Source organism: Pan troglodytes, chromosome 7 (assembly GCF_028858775.2).
Source record: "Pan troglodytes isolate AG18354 chromosome 7, NHGRI_mPanTro3-v2.0_pri, whole genome shotgun sequence".
NCBI lineage: Eukaryota > Metazoa > Chordata > Mammalia > Primates > Hominidae > Pan > Pan troglodytes.
In genome coordinates this window covers 116,987,452-117,005,617 of record NC_072405.2, presented here as the reverse complement: position 1 = coordinate 117,005,617, position 18,166 = coordinate 116,987,452, and the positions used below count along the sequence as shown (strand labels likewise).

The following is an 18,166-nucleotide window of genomic DNA, read 5'->3' as shown; positions in this document are numbered from 1 at the left end:
CGATAGCTTTCATTTATTCTGTCCTTAGAATTCTGTCCTTAGATGATCTTTTCAAACAAAGTATTTCAAAATATGTATTCCAACAATAATTTCTTTCTTTTTGTTTTTGAGACGGAGTCTTGTTCGTCACCCAGGCTGGAGTGCAGTGGCTCGATCTCCGCTCACTGCAAGCTCCGCCTCCCGGGTTCACAGGATTCTTCTGCCTCAGCCTCTGGAGTAGCTGGAACTACAGGCGCCCGCCACTACGCCCGGCTAATTTTTTGTATTTTTAGTAGAGACGGGGTTTCGCCATGTTAGCCAGGATGGTCTCGATCTCCTGACCTCGTGATCTGCCCGCCTCGGCCTCCCAAAGTGCTGGGATTACAGGCGTGAGCCACCTCGCCCGGCCTCCAATAATAATTTCTAAAATCCAATGTGTATACAGGTTTTAAAAACATTTTTTAATGATTGGACCAAAATTTTGACTCCCTTTTTGCATTTTAATATGAGTTATCTATACAATAGTTCAAAGTTGGGACTAGAAAGTAATTAGTCTTTGACTATCTGGACTTTGGTCTTTCTCGTATCTGGGCTTCAATTTTCTCATCTGGAAAATGAAGATTGGATGAGTTGATTTTCTAAGGTCTATTTCTAATGGAGTTGAATGAAAAAGAAAAAGGCAACTTAGGATCTTTGATAACTGGAATAAAAGGAGGCACAAGCTTTGAATTACACAGAGATGGATTTGAATCTCATATTTTATTAGCTGCAGGAAGTTAGATTTTATTTTACTTAGCTATAAAGTGGAACTAATTAGGAGCTGTACTGAGGGCTGCTGGGGTTTAAGTGGGAACAATCCTATAATGTTCCCTGGATAATATGTATGCACCTATAAATGGTAGGACCATATTAAGGTCAGACAAACGTAAGGCTGAGCACATGACTTGATCTAGTAATTTCCACTCTGGCACTTGGAGAAGAGAATGAGCATATCACTGTTCCTTACCAGCAGAGATGTCCCTCTGCCGTGATGAAACTGGAGCTGTCATGATTTATAAAAAGAACACCATCAGGGCAAAGGTGCCACATCTTGGCAAGAAATGCTTCACATAGTTTCCATCGTCACTAAGCTCTCCTTCCCACCCCGCACCCTGCTTCTATTTAAATCCCAGGCACTCCACTGGACCACACTCATTTTAGCCAGTGTCCAGGCTATCAGCAGAGAAAAGACAGGTGGGCAGCATGGCTCCGGGCGAAAAGGAAAGCGGGGAGGGCCCAGCCAAGAGTGCCCTCCGGAAGATACGCACAGCCACCCTGGTCATCAGCTTGGCCCGAGGTTGGCAGCAGTGGGCGAATGAGAACAGCATCAGGCAGGCCCAGGAGCCTACAGGCTGGCTGCCGGGAGGGACCCAGGACTCACCTCAAGCTCCTAAACCAATCACATCCCCTACTTCACACCAGAAAGCTCAGAGTGCCCCAAAGTCGCCACCCCGCCTGCCAGAAGAACATGGAGATGGACAAAGCTCAGAGAAAGCGCCTGAGGTTTCTCACATCAAAAAGAAAGAGGTGTCCAAAACGGTGGTCAGCAAGACTTATGAGAGAGGAGGGGACATGAGCCACCTCAGCCACAGGTACGAGAGGGATGCTGGTGTGCCTGAACCTGGGCAGCCAGAGAATGACATTGACAGAATCCTCCACAGCCACGGCTCCCCAACGCGGAGGAGAAAATGTGCCAACCTGGTGTCTGAGCTAACCAAGGGCTGGAGAGTGATGGAGCAGGAGGAGCCCACATGGAGGAGTGACAGCGTAGACACAGAGGACAGCGGCTATGGAGGAGAGGCTGAGGAGAGGCCCGAGCAGGATGGAGTGCAGGTGGCTGTGGTCAGGATCAAGCGCCCCTTGCCCTCCCAGTAAGTGAATGCATTCTCCCACTCCTTGTGTCAGGATCACTACTGAGCCACAACCAAGTCTGGGAATCCAGGCAGCAGATGAAGTCCTGCCAGGGTTACAGTGAGAATCTCAAAGACTGGACAGGCAGTGAGTACTGCAGAGGAGGGATGTCCCTGGGCTGAAGGTCACTGCCAACCTTAGACATGGACCTTTTGGTCAGGGCCTGCGCTATTTTGTTTCTCGTTTTTGTTTTGAACTGAACACTCAAGTCTTAGCCTCAACAAAGATGAAGCCATCAGAGAGGGAAGCCTGTTTTGCGTGAATTCTTTAAGTCAGTTCTATAATGAGTAACAAATTGGCTTATTTCTTTAGAGATAAGAGTGGTTTCTGATAGACTCATTGGGGAAACTTTTACCTTGTCCCAAATGTCTATGCTATTATCAGGAGATACGTCTGCTTCAATAACACCCATGGAATACAAATCTCTGACTCTAAACAGGTGGATGCTGCTGTCTAATTTGAAAGCAGGCTCTGAATGAAGTCAGACAGACCCAAGTTCAAATCCTAGTTCTGCCCCTAACTAGTCATTTTTAAAGGTGATTTCATCAGCTGGGTGCAGTGGCTCAGCCTGTAATCTCAGCACTTTGGGAGGCTGAGGAGGGCGGATCACTTGAGGCCAGGAGTTTGAGACCAGCCTGACCAACATTGGTGAAACCCCATATCTACCAAAAAACACACAAAAATAGCTAGGCACAGTGTTGTGCATCTGTAATCCCAGCTACCCGGGAGGCTGAGGCATGAGAATGGCTTTAACCCAGGAGGCTGATGTCAGAGTGAGCCAAGATCATGCCACTGTACTCCAGCCTGGGCAACAGAGCAAGACTCTGTTTCACATAAAAAATAAAAAAAGCAGATTTCCTCATTTGTAAAATGACAGCAACAGTAAGCTTTTGGGAGAAGTTCTATTGTATTGGGAAACGTAAATGAGATTAGGGCTACCAAACACAGAGCTTGTCACATATGCTCAATACACGAAAACTATTATTATTCACATAGATTTGGTTACTTTGCAACTTTTCAAATTTTCAAAAACAGTTTGTCCTATTTGTAAACAAATACAGCAATAATTAAAATATCTAGATGGTAAATACACATACATACACTCACATACACATTTACTAAAACTGAAACATTTATATAGACAAGAAACACGTGCTTTATTTCAAGACAGTAACTCCACATGGTAGAAAGTCAGGATTTCTTATTCCACAATGCCAGGGTATCAAAATATAAGAAAAATGTCTGATGTCATTACATTTATAGACTGACTCCCTTTGGGGACAGTTTGATGTGCAAGTGTGTTTTTCAAGTCTTATGAAACAATAAGAAAATAAAGAAAAAAATTGTTACCTAATTTGACAAAAAGCTGTTCCTTTTTTTTTTTTTTTTGAGATGAAGTCTCACTCTGTTGCCCAGGCTGGAGTACAGTGGCACGACCTCGGCTCACTGCAACTTCCATCTCCTGAGTTCAAGTGATTCTCCTGCCTCAGCCTCCTGAATAGCTGGGATTACAGGTGCACACCACCACGCCCAGCTAATTTTTGTATTTTTAGTAGAGATGGGGTTTCACCATGTTAGCCAGGCTGGTCTCGAACTCCTGACCTCAGGTGATCCACCCACCTCGGCCTCCCAAAGTCCTGGGATGCACGAGCCACCACACGCGGCCTAAAGAGCTGTCTTACAGTTTGAGACTGTAAAGGTGTTTTGAAAGAATTAGAACTACTACACTGCCAGCTCTCAAGAAAAATAAAATGGCAAATGGGTAATTACAATAATCTGTCACGTGTTCAGTGTGTGCTGTAGGTGTTTAAATGCTTTGTCGCTTCACTTCTCATAATCCTTTGAGTAGCTATTCACTCATTTCAGGGATAAGAACACCAAAGCTCAGAGGGGAAGTTTGCCCAGCAAATTAGTGACAAAGCTAAGACGTGCCCTACTCCAAATGCAATGTTTTAAAACCAGACATGGTTCCAACCTTCATGCAGTGTCTTGAGGATGCATTCAAAGGTCTGGATTTGTGCTTAATGTAGGAGTTCATGATCAGAAGTAACTATGCTATCCGAACATGAGAAACCATATTCCAAACTCTGGCCTTTTGGATCTTGGGACATGTGTGCTAGAAATGGAATAACGGGGTCCAAAAGAATAAAGACTGAGGGGGCACAATGACAAGATCTTTCTCTCAGCACATTTTAAATTAACTAGAAGTAAGGAGGTGACAGCTGGGACCGATCTTGAATGCATAGTAGAGCTAGACATTCTTTGGCACTTGTCTAAGCACTTTTCATGTATTTATTTATTTAATCCCACAATATCCTCATATGATAGGTTATAATCATCATCCCTCTTTGATAGATGGAGAAAGGAGATGAAGAAATATTAGGGAATTTGTATGAGATTTTACAGCCCATGAAATTTGAACTCAGTCATTCTGGCTCTGAGTAAACTGTCTCACCTAAAAGTGGGGAGTGGGATACAGGACCCATCTTGGGGTTCCCCAAATCAAGCTGGCACATGGGCACCTTCTTAATGTGTTGAAATGCCTACGCTTGGAATAAGAGATAATTAGATTTGAATCATGGTTACTTTGGTAATCCTGAGTCTCTCGGTCCTTATCTAAAAAAGAGATGTGATAACTCATATCTCACGGGGTTATTTTTATATTAGCTATGTAAAGTGATAGACTCAGGGGACCTCATTAGTAAATTGTACTCATCATAATACAGGAAGCCAGGCTTGGTGATCCCAGCCCTTCAAGATGCTAGGAGCTTGGCTCTGCAGGTTCAGAGTAGTAGTGGTGGTTAAATCTCTTCTTTCCTTTTTTGGTTCCTTTCCCTCTGTCTTAGAGTACATAGGATACCAGAATGTTATATGCAGCAACAGCAGCTCTTAATTCCAGTGGTAATCCTAGCTGTGCTCAGGAAACTTCAGCAGAAGCCTCATGGGAATTTTTGCCCAGTGATACTCTCAAATATTGCTTGAGAAATGAAAGCAGCATTACTAAGCCAATTTGGAAAGCCTTTTTGTCCACTTATTTTTAATTATAGGCACCCTTCTCTCCGTGTATCTGCCAATAAGGAGACAATTATGTATCACAGATGTTTAGGTGGAAAGAAAGTTTCTTGGTGGTTAAGATGTTCCATGGATAGTAGAAACAGATCAACTGTGAAAAAAGTAGATAAATTCTTTACCAACAGTGGTTCTTCTGACTGGAGTTTTACTATGAAAATGGTTCATATTTTGTCTTGCTTTAAAAATATTCAGTCTTTTGATCGTATGTGACTTGTTCAATCCAGTTCCTTTAGACAAAAGAAATTAGATCTCTCTCTCATAAAGGTGCAAGATTAAAGTACCAATCACTTATCCATCCTGTCCTCCATGTTTAATTCAGTGAAAATAATAGCAGTTGAGCAGGAGGCTGCCATTTTGTAAATAGGGAAACTGACACACAGAGACATTAAGAAACATATAATCCAAGTCACAGAACGAGGAAGGGATGAAGTTGGGAAGGCTGATGCCAGCACTTGTGTTCTTAACCACTATGCTAGACTGTCCCTCTTAGTAGAGAACAGACTTAAGGAACAAAATGGAGATCAAAATGTGGGCTTAATTAGTGAAATCCTAATGACTCCCAAAGTTCAGGGTTTTGGTGCAAATGTATTGAAAGATCTCACAAGAAACAAAGGCAAAATTATGCTGTCCTTCTGCCTATGCCCAATTCTAGGGCCGCAAACCCTTTCAATAGACTCTGAAGACAGTTCAATCTGCAAGGAGAATCACAGGCCTGGCTCTCAAACGAAGCTGAAAATGACAGACAGCAAAACTGCTGAGCAGAAATGTTCATATTGCCTTTTGAATGCTGTCACTCTGCTTCTGATAAATGTGCCCCTCTTGATGTCACGCTCTCAGTAATCAAATGGGCTAAACTGTCTGTAGGGAAGGACAAGCAAACCAATGCAGCATTTCTCCTAGAAGTTGGAAAGGGTAGCAGAGATTCTTTGCTTTACTGACAGAGGAGGGTGCCTGCATGAGGAGGAGAAATACTCCCTCTACAGGAAGATCTATGGAGTTGGCAGTGAGAGCCCATTTTCACTTTCTCCATACAGATCGGAGACAGAAGAGAAAATCATGCCTTTAGGCGTCCCATGCATTTTGAAGCTGGTGATTCAAGTGAAGGGCAACCACCAGGAAATGTTTTCAGTGCCAGTGTTTTCAGTGTAGCTGGGACTATAGACACGTGCCACCAGGCCTGGCTAATTTATATTTTTGATTGACTATAAGAAAGTTTTTTTACTAATAATGAAGAAACTGAGAAGGTGGGTCTGGATTTAGGACTGCTGTTGTAAAATACGGGTGAAATGTTAGCCTTTAAATATTGCTTTGCTTTCTTTCAATTTATGCTAGGTTATCTTTCTAAAGTTCAATCTAAAGTATCATTCACATTTTTCCCTGAAATTTTTTAAAAAAGCATAATCTGGTATCGATTCTTATATTTATAGTACTTACGACCAAAAAAAAAAAATTCAGTATATAAGACTTTCTAACCCTGAGTTAAACCAAATACACTTTGACCTTTTAAAAATTGGAGATATAAAAACAATACAGAATGTTTATAAAATAGAGAAAATTAGATGCTCATTAGGATGAATTTCCTTCTTTTTTTTCCTAGCCCTATTTTCTAATTCTTCCTTATGGGACCAACTTTCTTTGGTGTTCTTCTCTCCAATTAGAGGGCATTACAATTTGACAATATAACAAATAGACATTAATATTTAAATGGTGTTTCTTTTAGAAGCTCTTTACAGTCTTGTTTGTTTGTTTTTAATAGAGTCTCTGTCACCCAGCCTGGAGTGCAGTGTAGTTACACCATCTCGGCTCACTGCAATCTCTGCCTAACAGATTCAAGAGATTCTCCTGCCTCAGCCTCCTGAGTAGCTGGGACCATAGGCATGCGCCACTATGCCAGCTAATTTTGTATTTTTAGTAGAGATGGGGTTTCACCATGATAGCCAGGCTAATCTCGAACTCCTGGCCTCAAGTGATCTGCCCACTTCACCCTCCCCAAGTGCTGGGATTACAGGTGTGAGCCACTGTGCCTGGCCTAGAAGCTCTTCACAGATTTATTGGCACACACCAATCCCAGCTGTTATCCCAAATGACACTAAGTTTCAACATTTAGGGAAACTAAGTTCCTAATTAAAAATTAGAAGAAAAAAAGGCTACATCAAAGAATCGGAGACCCATATAACGTACAGTTTAAACAAATTACCTCTGGATGCAAATTTGAGTATTTACCTATTTTTTGCTTTCTTTGTTACAAAATCAGTATAATACCAACATATAAGAGAATTTTGAAAAGTGAAAAGAACCAACTGCTATCTGGATACCGACATAATTACTTTCAATTGTGCAAATGTTATTAAATTCTTCAGCCTAGTGCTTATACATTTTACAGAGTTGTGATTGTACCATAAACCCAAATTTATATTACTTTATTTTCATTATAAAATATCCAATAAGTACCTTAAAAAGTGCCTGGCACACAGTAAGTATCACAAATAAATACTTCAAAGCATGGGAGGGATGTAAACGTGCTCAAAAACTGTTTAAAGCCAGGATGCATTAGGATTTATACAATAGGGCAGAACTACAGTTGGTGCTCAGGAGACAAAGTATGAGTTAATAAATCACACTATTCACTTTCATTTGAGATACTTCAAGCCTCTTCTCTGGCAGGACACCTCAGCTGTTAAGTCTGGCATGAAATTTATGCTCTGCTAAGATGGCCTTGGGCTTGATATTGAAGAATATGCCTTTGATCAACATGGTGATCAGTCATTGATTAGCATGGCTCACAAGGGACAAGGTATTTGCTCTCTTTTGATAATGAGATTGAGCAGCCCACACTGAGGGCAGCTGAACAGGAAAAGTCGATGGAGAGGCAGGGAATCAACTGACAAGGAGGGCTGAGGGAAATCCATTACACTTCAGCCTGGTGAGCTCCTAGCACTTTTTCACACATATATTTTATAAAGTTGTAATAATTGTGTATATGGTTTTTGTGTGCTTTTACTAATTAACTTTGTCATACACTGTTATCCATGTGTATAAAGGATAGTAGTGTTATATGTAGGAGTATTTCCAATTCCAATTCTATTGTGCTATGAAACGATACAGCAAGCGCAGGACTTTGGGAAACACCAAGCATAAGAATTGATGAAAGTTCGCCATCTAGTGGATGTCATTTCTTTTTTGAAAACAATGTTAATGTATGTATTCCTCCCGGTCCACATGTTTGGTTCCAGCCTTTGGGTAACCAGATTCCGGGAAGTGAGTTTGGATGGTGAGGGATACCCAAATCTGATTGGTTCCTGGGTTTTGAATAGTAAATTGTGAGAGCTGGGATAGCTCAGGCATGCCATTCACACAAGTACTTTCAGCACCACTTGAACATCTGCAATCCCAATGCTTCCAGGCATGAGGCCACTTGTTACTGGGGAGAAAAAGGGAGGGTGGGACGCTTGTGATGGTTAGGAGTACAACTCTCTTTTAGATAGTTCAAGAGTTCGTGTTTTAACTGTTAAGTTAGAGACCTAGGGAAAAAATCGAGGCAATTGGAGATAGAGAAATGGCAGGGACGTCTTTTTGAGTTCTGGGATACATGTGCAGGATAGGATGTGCAAGTTTGTTGCATAGAAAAATGTGTGCCATAGTGGCTTGCTGCACCTATCAACCTGTCACCTAGGTATTAAGCCCCACATGCATTAGCTATTTATCCTGATGCTCTCCCTCCCCCTGACCCCCAACAGGCCCCGGTGTGTGTTGTTCCCCTCCCTGTGTCCATGTGTTCTCATAGATCAGCTCCCACTTACAGGTGAGAACATGTGGTGTTTGGTTTTCTGTTCCTGTGTTAGTTTGCTGCCCCATCCTAATATTAGGCTGGCATCCTCATGATACCACTAGTCTACACTTTCCAGAGTTGGTTTTTTAATAGAAAATGCATTCTGAATTCCAAAGATATACACATTTAAAATGCAACTTATTCCTTTATTAGACACTGTATGGGCCTGCTGAGTGGCATCACTACATAGTAGAAAGAGCATTGACCTTGATCTAAGGCAGTCTTGCGTTTGAATCCTGCAACGTCACCTATTTAGGGCAGTATTTCACAGTTATAGACAGGCTCTGGAGCCAGCTTAACTTTGGTTCAAAGTCTAGTTCTACCACTTAACAGTTTTGTGACTTTAAGAAGTTACTTAATCTCTCTGGCCTCAGTTTCCTCATTTGTGAAGTAGGAATAGTAGTACCTATCTCAGGAAATGGTCGTGGGGAATATTAATAAAGCATTTAGAAGAATGCCAGTACATAGTGTTCAGTAAATGTTACTATTGCTAGCTAGTGTTTTCTATCTGTACAACTTCATATTTCGAAGTTTGTGGCATCATTGATACTAGTCTATATATGCTCTCACTGAAAAATCCACATATAAAAATCTATATATGATTAAATATTAAACTGCATGTGTAGTGGTAGAGTCCTTACCTTTGGGAAATAATTGGTTTCAGAGGTCCTCTAAGAACTAGATTCCTGAAAACACCTACATGATTTCAGTTCTAAAATGTTACCAATACTCAACTTAAAGATATACACATTTGCATTAACTTTGTGTGGGGAAGCTTTTTTCTTAAAATAGATTTTAATATCATTATAATGCTTAAAATAGTTATTCATAGAGAAAACAATCTAGAAGGATATGCACCAAACTAAGAACAACGGTGGGACTATGTATGATTTTTCTTCTTTCATTTCTAATTTTTTATATTGTGTTTATTTTTGTAGTGAAAAAATTATACTTACATTAAAGATGCATATGTGTGGGAAGTACAAAGGGAAAACAACACTCGGTGTTAACATATCTGAATCTTGATTGTTCACCCTCTCTCTACTTTAGGGTAAACAGATTTACAGAGAAACTCAACTGCAAAGCCCAACAGAAATATAGCCCAGTGGGCAACTTGAAAGGGAGATGGCAGCAGTGGGCTGATGAACACATACAATCCCAGAAGCTCAATCCTTTCAGTGAAGAGTTTGATTACGAGCTGGCCATGTCCACCCGCCTACACAAAGGAGATGAGGGCTATGGCCGCCCCAAAGAAGGAACCAAAACTGCTGAAAGGGCCAAGCGTGCTGAGGAGCACATCTACAGGGAAATGATGGACATGTGCTTCATTATCCGCACAATGGCTCGCCACAGACGAGATGGCAAGATCCAGGTTACTTTTGGAGATCTCTTTGACAGATACGTTCGTATTTCAGATAAAGTAGTGGGCATTCTCATGCGTGCCAGGAAACATGGACTGGTAGACTTTGAAGGAGAGATGCTATGGCAAGGCCGAGATGACCATGTTGTGATTACGCTACTCAAGTGAACCTTCAAAAACAAAAGCCAAATTTGGCCCACTATGGTCTTAATGCTAAATGCTCATGTAGGTAAAATGAAAATGCAAACTCTCTGTAATAAGTTAGTAAATATTAAACAATTTTTACATAAACGACTTTCTGGCATTCTATTTCTATCTAGAATGAGGAATTCTGGAGATTTTGAGAAGGCACAAAGCATTTCAGAAAGCACACAGAATGTTAATGTATAATAGTAGTATTAATAGTTGAAATTCCACAGGGTGTTTTTGTTTTTGTTTTGAGACAGATTCTCTTTATGTCACCAAAGCTGGTCTTTTAACTCCTGGCCTCAAGTGATCCTCTCACCTCAGCCTCCCAAGTAGCTGGGATTATAGGCATGAGCAACAGCACCCAGCCACTTGTATATTTTAGGCAAAATATTTAGCTAGTCATTGTAGAAACTACTATAGATTTTTAATTAAACATTACATCTAAGAAGAATGCTGACTTGAGATAAATATCAGTAGAACATATAATAATGTGTCTTTATTTGGAAAAAAGAAAATACCATTAAGTTTGGTAAAACTAAACTTACAATTTTTTCAGAAGCTTGACTTTGTATTATTGTTTATATCATAGCATCACTTACAAAACAAGCACGTATATAAAAAGTTGTCAAGATGTTGCTGAAATTGTTGAAGTTCCTCTGTGGGCTTGGATTCTAACAGGTTTCCAGTAAGAGTTCACCTTCCTCTTGTTTGATTTGAGCAAATCACATAAAAACGGACACTTCCTGTCTTAGTACCAACAAAGGAAGGCACACCCTCACTAAAAGTAGAGCAGAGGTGAGAGATTCAGATTTACTTGCCTTTGTAGGATTTCTTGGAGAAGTTTATTGTTTCATTACATGTCAGCATATAATGAGTCAAGCTGCCTGCATTAACATCAATGCAATGATATGTATTTCTCCAACAATGGAGAAATACAGAAAATCTATGAAGTGGAATGTTCAGTATTAGAAAAATCCCATAGAATCATTGGTGAATTAAAAACAGATTTGAGACAGTTTAATGTTCCTCATACTGTAACAAAGAAAACTTTATGAAATGTTTAAGTCATAAAACTGCAATATTAGTTCTGCCAAAGTAAAAAATATACAATGATGATGGCAAGGAGAAAATCATTGGACATTAATGTGCCTATGTGATCTTAAAAACAAATGGAATGGAATGTGAGATTGCAATTCTTACTGGATTCAATGAAATTACTAAAATGCATTGATAGTATAGCACTTTGGTGTTAAATGTAAAAATTAATGTCTAAATATGATACCTCAAAATAATAGGTATTAGACTGCTATAAGAATTATATTTGTTTTCATGTATGAGTCTCTTTCAAACTGAAGGTTCTGGTATCTTAAGAAAGTATGCGTATTTTGTTTCCATACCATATTTATAAAGCTATAAGTTAATGACCAATATTTCTAAGTAGGATTTCATGTAAGATGCACACTTCTATTACAAGTGAAACCTATGCCAAATGTTAAAGACAAATAGCATAAGAATAAAAGATGTTTTCTTGTATTTTCTGTTCTTGTTTTTATAGTATTTATAGGTTATATTCCACATACACTTTCTTCTGTTTGAAATACAATAAAATTATAGTTCGCAACTTAGGTTACTTATAGTATCAGTAGAATATGTGTTAATAGATGAAGGTTTCAAGAGTCTCCTCATATTCAATTCTAAATAATATTAAGTTATGCAGGCACTGACATAGATTATTCAAAGTTCAATTTGTTTGAGTGTAAGGATGGAGTAAAAGGCCTCTTCTCAGACAGCTTCTAAGACATTGACACTCTTCTGAATAAGGCCTGGCTGTAAAGTGAGAAAGCTACTTTCCTTAGATAAAAACGCCTGCTGTGTGATAGGCACATCTTCCCAAGCACCTTGTGAGACAGATATCATCGTAAGAGGTGTCTTGTGATACTAGCTTGTGGTTTGTAGACTTTTTTCTTTATTGTGTATTATTCTTCTGATAAATATTTTATTTATTTTTAAGGCCATTTGTCATCTTAATGTTTCCTGAATTGGGATCCAAAAATATCTCCTCAAACAAAATATTATTATCCTAAAAACTCCATGATAGGAATATCCATAGTTGGAAAAACTTAGGATATTTTGACAAAAAATTAAAACAAAAAATAAAAGAACTCAGGTGGCAAACAAGGTAATGAAAGTCCTCGTATTTTTATAGTTACCAAATAATATATGAAATCATGTTATTTTATTTCTGATAATTCTAAATTCCCAATAACAGGCAATATACAACTAATTTCCCAATCTTCAGGATTTTCCTTTTCCAAACTTTCAATCAGATGTTCGGAGGGTTTCTGTGCTGTACTTTATTACCCCTTCTATCTCATAACTTAAAGTTGTGTAAGTTCACCTCATCACTCTGCCGACTTACACCACAAGGAGGGAGGTTCTGAGCGTGGGCTTTCTTCTTCCCACAGTGTTGCAAGATGAGGCTGCATCTATTCTTGGTTTGCCTTCTGCTTTTTCCTTTCCCTTCCCAAGCTCTACTTCCTTCTTTTTCTAATCACTACTAACTGATAAAACGTAAGAATACCCAGTGCTGTTTCTCACATGATATAGAAACAATTCTGTGTAAACTAGAATTTTGTCAGTGGGAACTTCTCTATTACATTACTGAACAGTAATGGGTATATAAGTAATGGGTATATAAGAGGAGCAGGAGACCATGGAGTCCATACTGAAGTGACCCCTTAATGTAGATGTCCCCCAGGATTCCTAGAATATTTTAATTTCATTCCCAGTACCTATATTTTTAGTATAAGAAGTACACAGTCAATTTCTGTTACTTAATTTAAAAATGTGCTCTATGACCTAACCTCTCAGCCTAGAGGTTTTGTGGTCCATCCACCAGCTATCATTCCCATAAGGATTATCTAATAATACTATGTGCCCAGATTTGGGGGGCATGCAGTATCTAACAAAATTACATTGCATTTACTTTTTGACCAACAAATCCCACTCCTAAAATTTCTATAGAAGATACAACTCAAGCAATGTGAAAATACATATGCATAATGTGTTGTGCCTTGTTTTCAACTTAAAATACTATAAACAACCTAAAACATATAGGAAATGGTCAAATCAAGTATGGCATATGCACACAATAGATGCAGCCATGAAAGAAAAGGAATATCTTTTAAGAAGTGAAATAGAGGGCCAGGCACGGTGGCTCACACCTGTAATCCCAGCACTTTGGGCCACCACACTCCAGCCTGGGCGACAGAGTGAGATTCAGAGTATACCTCTTTATAGGGTTAGAGGTTTTGACTTTTGGGAACTTAAATATTATGCATGAAATAAAGTAAAATCAAATAGAAGTAGGAGAAAAACTAAAATTGGACACAAAGCAAATAAACTGAATTCTATTTTATCTTATTAAAATAACTACACAGGAAGAGAAAAGAAATGTACCCAACTTTTGAATACAATACTTTTTGAATAAATACTTTCGGTCTAAAGACATAAAAGAACTACAAAGAAATGTCAAATTCTACTTAATTTTGGTGTTTGGGAGGGCATGGGTTTGGCAATTCTGAAATTCTAAAGTCTGTATCATAAAATGAAGCAAACAAGTAAATACACTGATGTCCTGACTGTGGGGGAAGAGACAAACATGGAATGAGGGAAGACAAGCAAGAACTCTGTGATGTGAGATTGCAAGGAGTGGTATTGGTGTGAATTTATGCTGTATTTAGATGTCTCCTGAAAGGCCCTAAAGTGATACCACCCTAGTAGCAACAAGTGCCCCTGATTCTAAATAATATTCTCCTGCAAAGGAAATATGGGTCCTTTCAGAAATGGCTGATTCTAGGATTGGGTTACAGAAAGTACAAATAAATCTAAAACATTTTTGTTACACGAGGAGTAAGCAAATGCTCAAGAAAATTGAAAAACTCATAGAAATAAGACTGATGGGGTTCTGACTGGTTAAGTCTAGGATAGAAATTGATTACGTAACCTCTTGAATTAGAAAAAAGAGAATTCGGCCGGGCGTGGTGGCTCACGCCGGTAATCCCAGCACTTTGGGAGGCTGAGGCAGGCAGATCATGAGGTCAGGAGATCAAGACCATCCTGGGTAACACGGTGAAACCCCGTCTCTACTAAAAATACAAAAAAAATTAGCAAGCGTGGTGGCGGGCGCTGTAGTCCCAGCTGCTGGGGAGGCTGAGGCAGGAGAATGGCATGAACCCGGCAGGCGGAGCTTGCAGTGAGCCGAGATCGCGCCACTGCACTCCAGCCCGAGTGACAGAGCGAGACTCCATCTCAAAAAAAAAAAAAAAAAAAAAAAAGAAAAAGAAAAAGAAAAAAGAGAATTCATTAGTTCATACTGATAATACATGTTCATAAATGATGGAGAAAGGAAAGCTCTTCCTTGTAGTAAACGGCAATGGCAACTAATGTGTTGGGAATGAAAAAGTTTAAAAATACGCATCTCTCTACATATTACTTATTACACAAGGAAAACTGATAGCAGGAGAGAAACATGGTAGACACTATCTAATCAAATAATCAAAGCTAATATCACCAATAAAGGGATAAACATACATTATGTGCACCCTGATTTGATGCAGAGGACAAAACACTTCTTTGGTTTTCCTATGAAAAATGCATAACCAAAATTTAAGCATAAGGAAAAATTCAGACAAATCCACATCAAAGCACATTCTACAATCCTGAAATTTTTCAAACACACAACTAACTGTCATGAAGCAATGAATAATGAACTCTTCCAGGTTAAGAGAGATTTAAAAAAAAAAAAAAGGGCAGAACAATTGAATGCAATGCAGGATCTTTGGATCATGAACTAGTAAAAATAATGCTTGAAAGGATATTATTAGGGTCACTGGAGAAATTTGAAATGAATTACATATTAGACCATATTATTGTATTAATGTTAAATTCCCTGAATCTGATCATTGTACTTTGGCTATTTAGGAGGACATCTCTGTTCTTAGGAAATGCATACACATCTTTACAGGTAAAGTGAAACAATGAGATGCAGTAAATTAATAAGTAGGGTGTGTGGGTATGTGTTACAGGAGGAGAGAGGATGGGAAGTGACGAGAGCAAGCAAATAGTTCTGTAAACATTCCAGCACATCTCTTGGTAAACACATATACATATTACTGTTCAGTACATATCACTGAATTAAATTTGCTGGTCAAAGTCATGTGTATACTTAGCTTTAGTGGATACTGCCAGAAACATTTTCCAAGGTTGTTCCACTCTACATTCCCTTTTAAAACAGCTTTCACAGTTTTGGGTTTTACATTTAAGTCTTTAATCCATCTTGAGCTGCTCTTTGTGTATGGTGTAAGGAAGCCGAGGTGATTCTTCAAAGACCTAAAAGCAGAACTACTATTCAACATAGCAATCCCATTACTGGGTATATACCCAGAGAAATATAAATCTTTCTACCATAAGGACACATGCATATGAACGTTCACTGCAGCACTATCCACAATAGCGAAGACATGGAATCAACCTAAATGTTCATCAATGACAGACTGGATAAAGAAGATGTGGTACATATATACCATGGAATACTAAGCAGCCATAAAAAGAACGAGATCATGTCTTTTGCAGGAACATGGATAAAGCTGGAGGCTATTACCCTTAGCATACTAATGCAGGAACAGAAAACCAAATACTACATGTTCTCACTTATAAGTAGGAGCCAAATGATGAGAACTTATGAACACATGGAGGGAAACAACAGACAAAATGGTCTACTGGAGTGGGGGTGTGGGAGGATGGCAAGTAACAGAAAAGGTAACTGTTGGGTACTAAGCTTAATACCTGGGTGATGAAATAGTATGTACAACAAACCCTTGTGACACATGTCTACCTATGAAACAAACCTTCACATGTACCCTCAAACCAAAAATAAAAGTTGGAGAAAACAACAGCTTTCACTCTTATTGGACACCTTCTTACTTTCAATGATGTCTTTTGATGAAGTGCTTAAAGTTTTAATGTAGCATAATTTATTTTTTTCCTTTATATTTAGTGCTTTTTGTGTCCCATTAAAGAAATATATGCTTACCCTAAGGTCATGAAAATATTCTCCTATATAAACTAATGTCTTTATTGTTTTGCTTTTCACAATTATTTTTCAATCTCTAATTGTTTGTGGTGTGAGATAAGACTTTTTGTTACATACAGATATCCAATTAATCTACCATCTTTTTTTTTTTTTTTTTTTTGAGACGGAGTCTTGCTCAGTCGCCCAGGCTGCAGTGCAGTGGCACGATCTCTGCTCACTGCAAGCTCCACCTCCCAGGTTCATGCCATTCTCCTGCCTCAGCCTCTCCAGTAGCTGGGACTACAGGCGTTCGCCACCACACCCGGTTAATTTTTTGTATTTTTAGTACAGACGGGGTTTCACCATGTTACCCAGGATGGTCTCGATCTCCTGACCTCGTGATCCACCTGTCCTGGCCTCCCAAAGTGCTGGGATTACAGGCATGAGCCACCACATCCGGCCTAATCCACCATCTTTTATTGAACAGACTGTCTTCTTTACTGAGCAGACAGCAGTATCACCTTCTTTAGAAATCAGTTTCTTTCTGAACTTTTGACCAATATATTGTTTTTCTTACTCAGCTTTCTAATAAATCATGATTATCTGATACTGAAGACCAGACACTCAATTCTTCCATGATGGCTTAGCTATTCTTTGATTTTACATTTCCATATAAACTCTACAATCAGTTTAATTTCCAAAAAATAAGCCTGGGTGAGATTTTCACTGTCAATATAATTTAAGAGAACTGATATCTTTTAATCAATATTGTCTGCCAATAATGAATATGGTATATCCTTCCTATTTTGGTCTTCACTTTGTTATATATCTGATATTTTCAATGGTATTACAAATGGTAATACATAAATTTCATATTTGTTTGCATACAAAAAGTGAAAGTTTTATTGTTTTTTGTTGACTTTTAAAGTTCATCTTTCAGAATAGTATATAAAATGTCCTACCCCCAAAAAGTTTATTCTCCTGTTTCTCACATCATACTCTCATAAAGTCCACGACTAACTTCATTTTGCCACCTGCTTTTTTTTGTTTTTCCTCTATGTACCTTGCCCATCTTGATAAATAATACAACTAAACTCTTAAATCAAAATCCTGGGAGCTATTCTTAACTTTTTCTGACATCCAATCAATAATCAACTCCTGTTCATCCTAACTCATAAATCCTTTCCAAATCCACGCTTCCTTATTACCATTACCACTGTTCTTATTCGGGCCTAATCATTTTTTTTCTGGACTTTATAAAAGGCTTGTTTTCCCCTTGTCTCTAGTTGTTCCTTCTACTCATCTATTTTTCACAGATATTTTCCTAAAGTATACACCTGATCATGTCATTCCTCCTCTCAAATGTTAACTGAACCTATGGGATACAAAATATCAAAATTTCTTGGCATTGCACACACATAACTGTTTATGATAAGGGGCTTAGCTTGTTATGCATTCTCCACCCAAAATGAAAACAATGTACTTTAAAAATATCAAATAACTTACACTTTCCCATGTGTCAAGTGCCTTCTCCCATCTCCATTTTAAAAAATGTAATGCTCCCTCTAATTGAATGCATTCTCCTATCACTATTACTCCTAACACCATGACGACCACCACCACAATGTAAGCTATTAGAAGCATTAAAAAAAAAAAATAGTAGGCTTAATCAAAGACTTGTTAAGAAAATGAGTATTCAATAAATCCAAACTCA

General features: G+C 38.7%; 1 protein-coding gene across 1 annotated transcript; it reads left to right on the top strand.

The window, feature by feature from the left end:
- The first annotated feature begins 1,151 nt into the window (after window positions 1–1,151).
- Window positions 1,152–11,912, top strand: ABRA (actin binding Rho activating protein). Its single transcript, XM_528210.6, has 2 exons — window positions 1,152–1,889; window positions 9,881–11,912. Exons 1-2 carry the CDS (start codon window positions 1,222–1,224, stop codon window positions 10,356–10,358), a joined length of 1,146 nt encoding a protein of 381 aa, XP_528210.1. The 5' UTR covers window positions 1,152–1,221; the 3' UTR covers window positions 10,359–11,912.
- The last annotated feature ends 6,254 nt before the right edge of the window (window positions 11,913–18,166 follow it).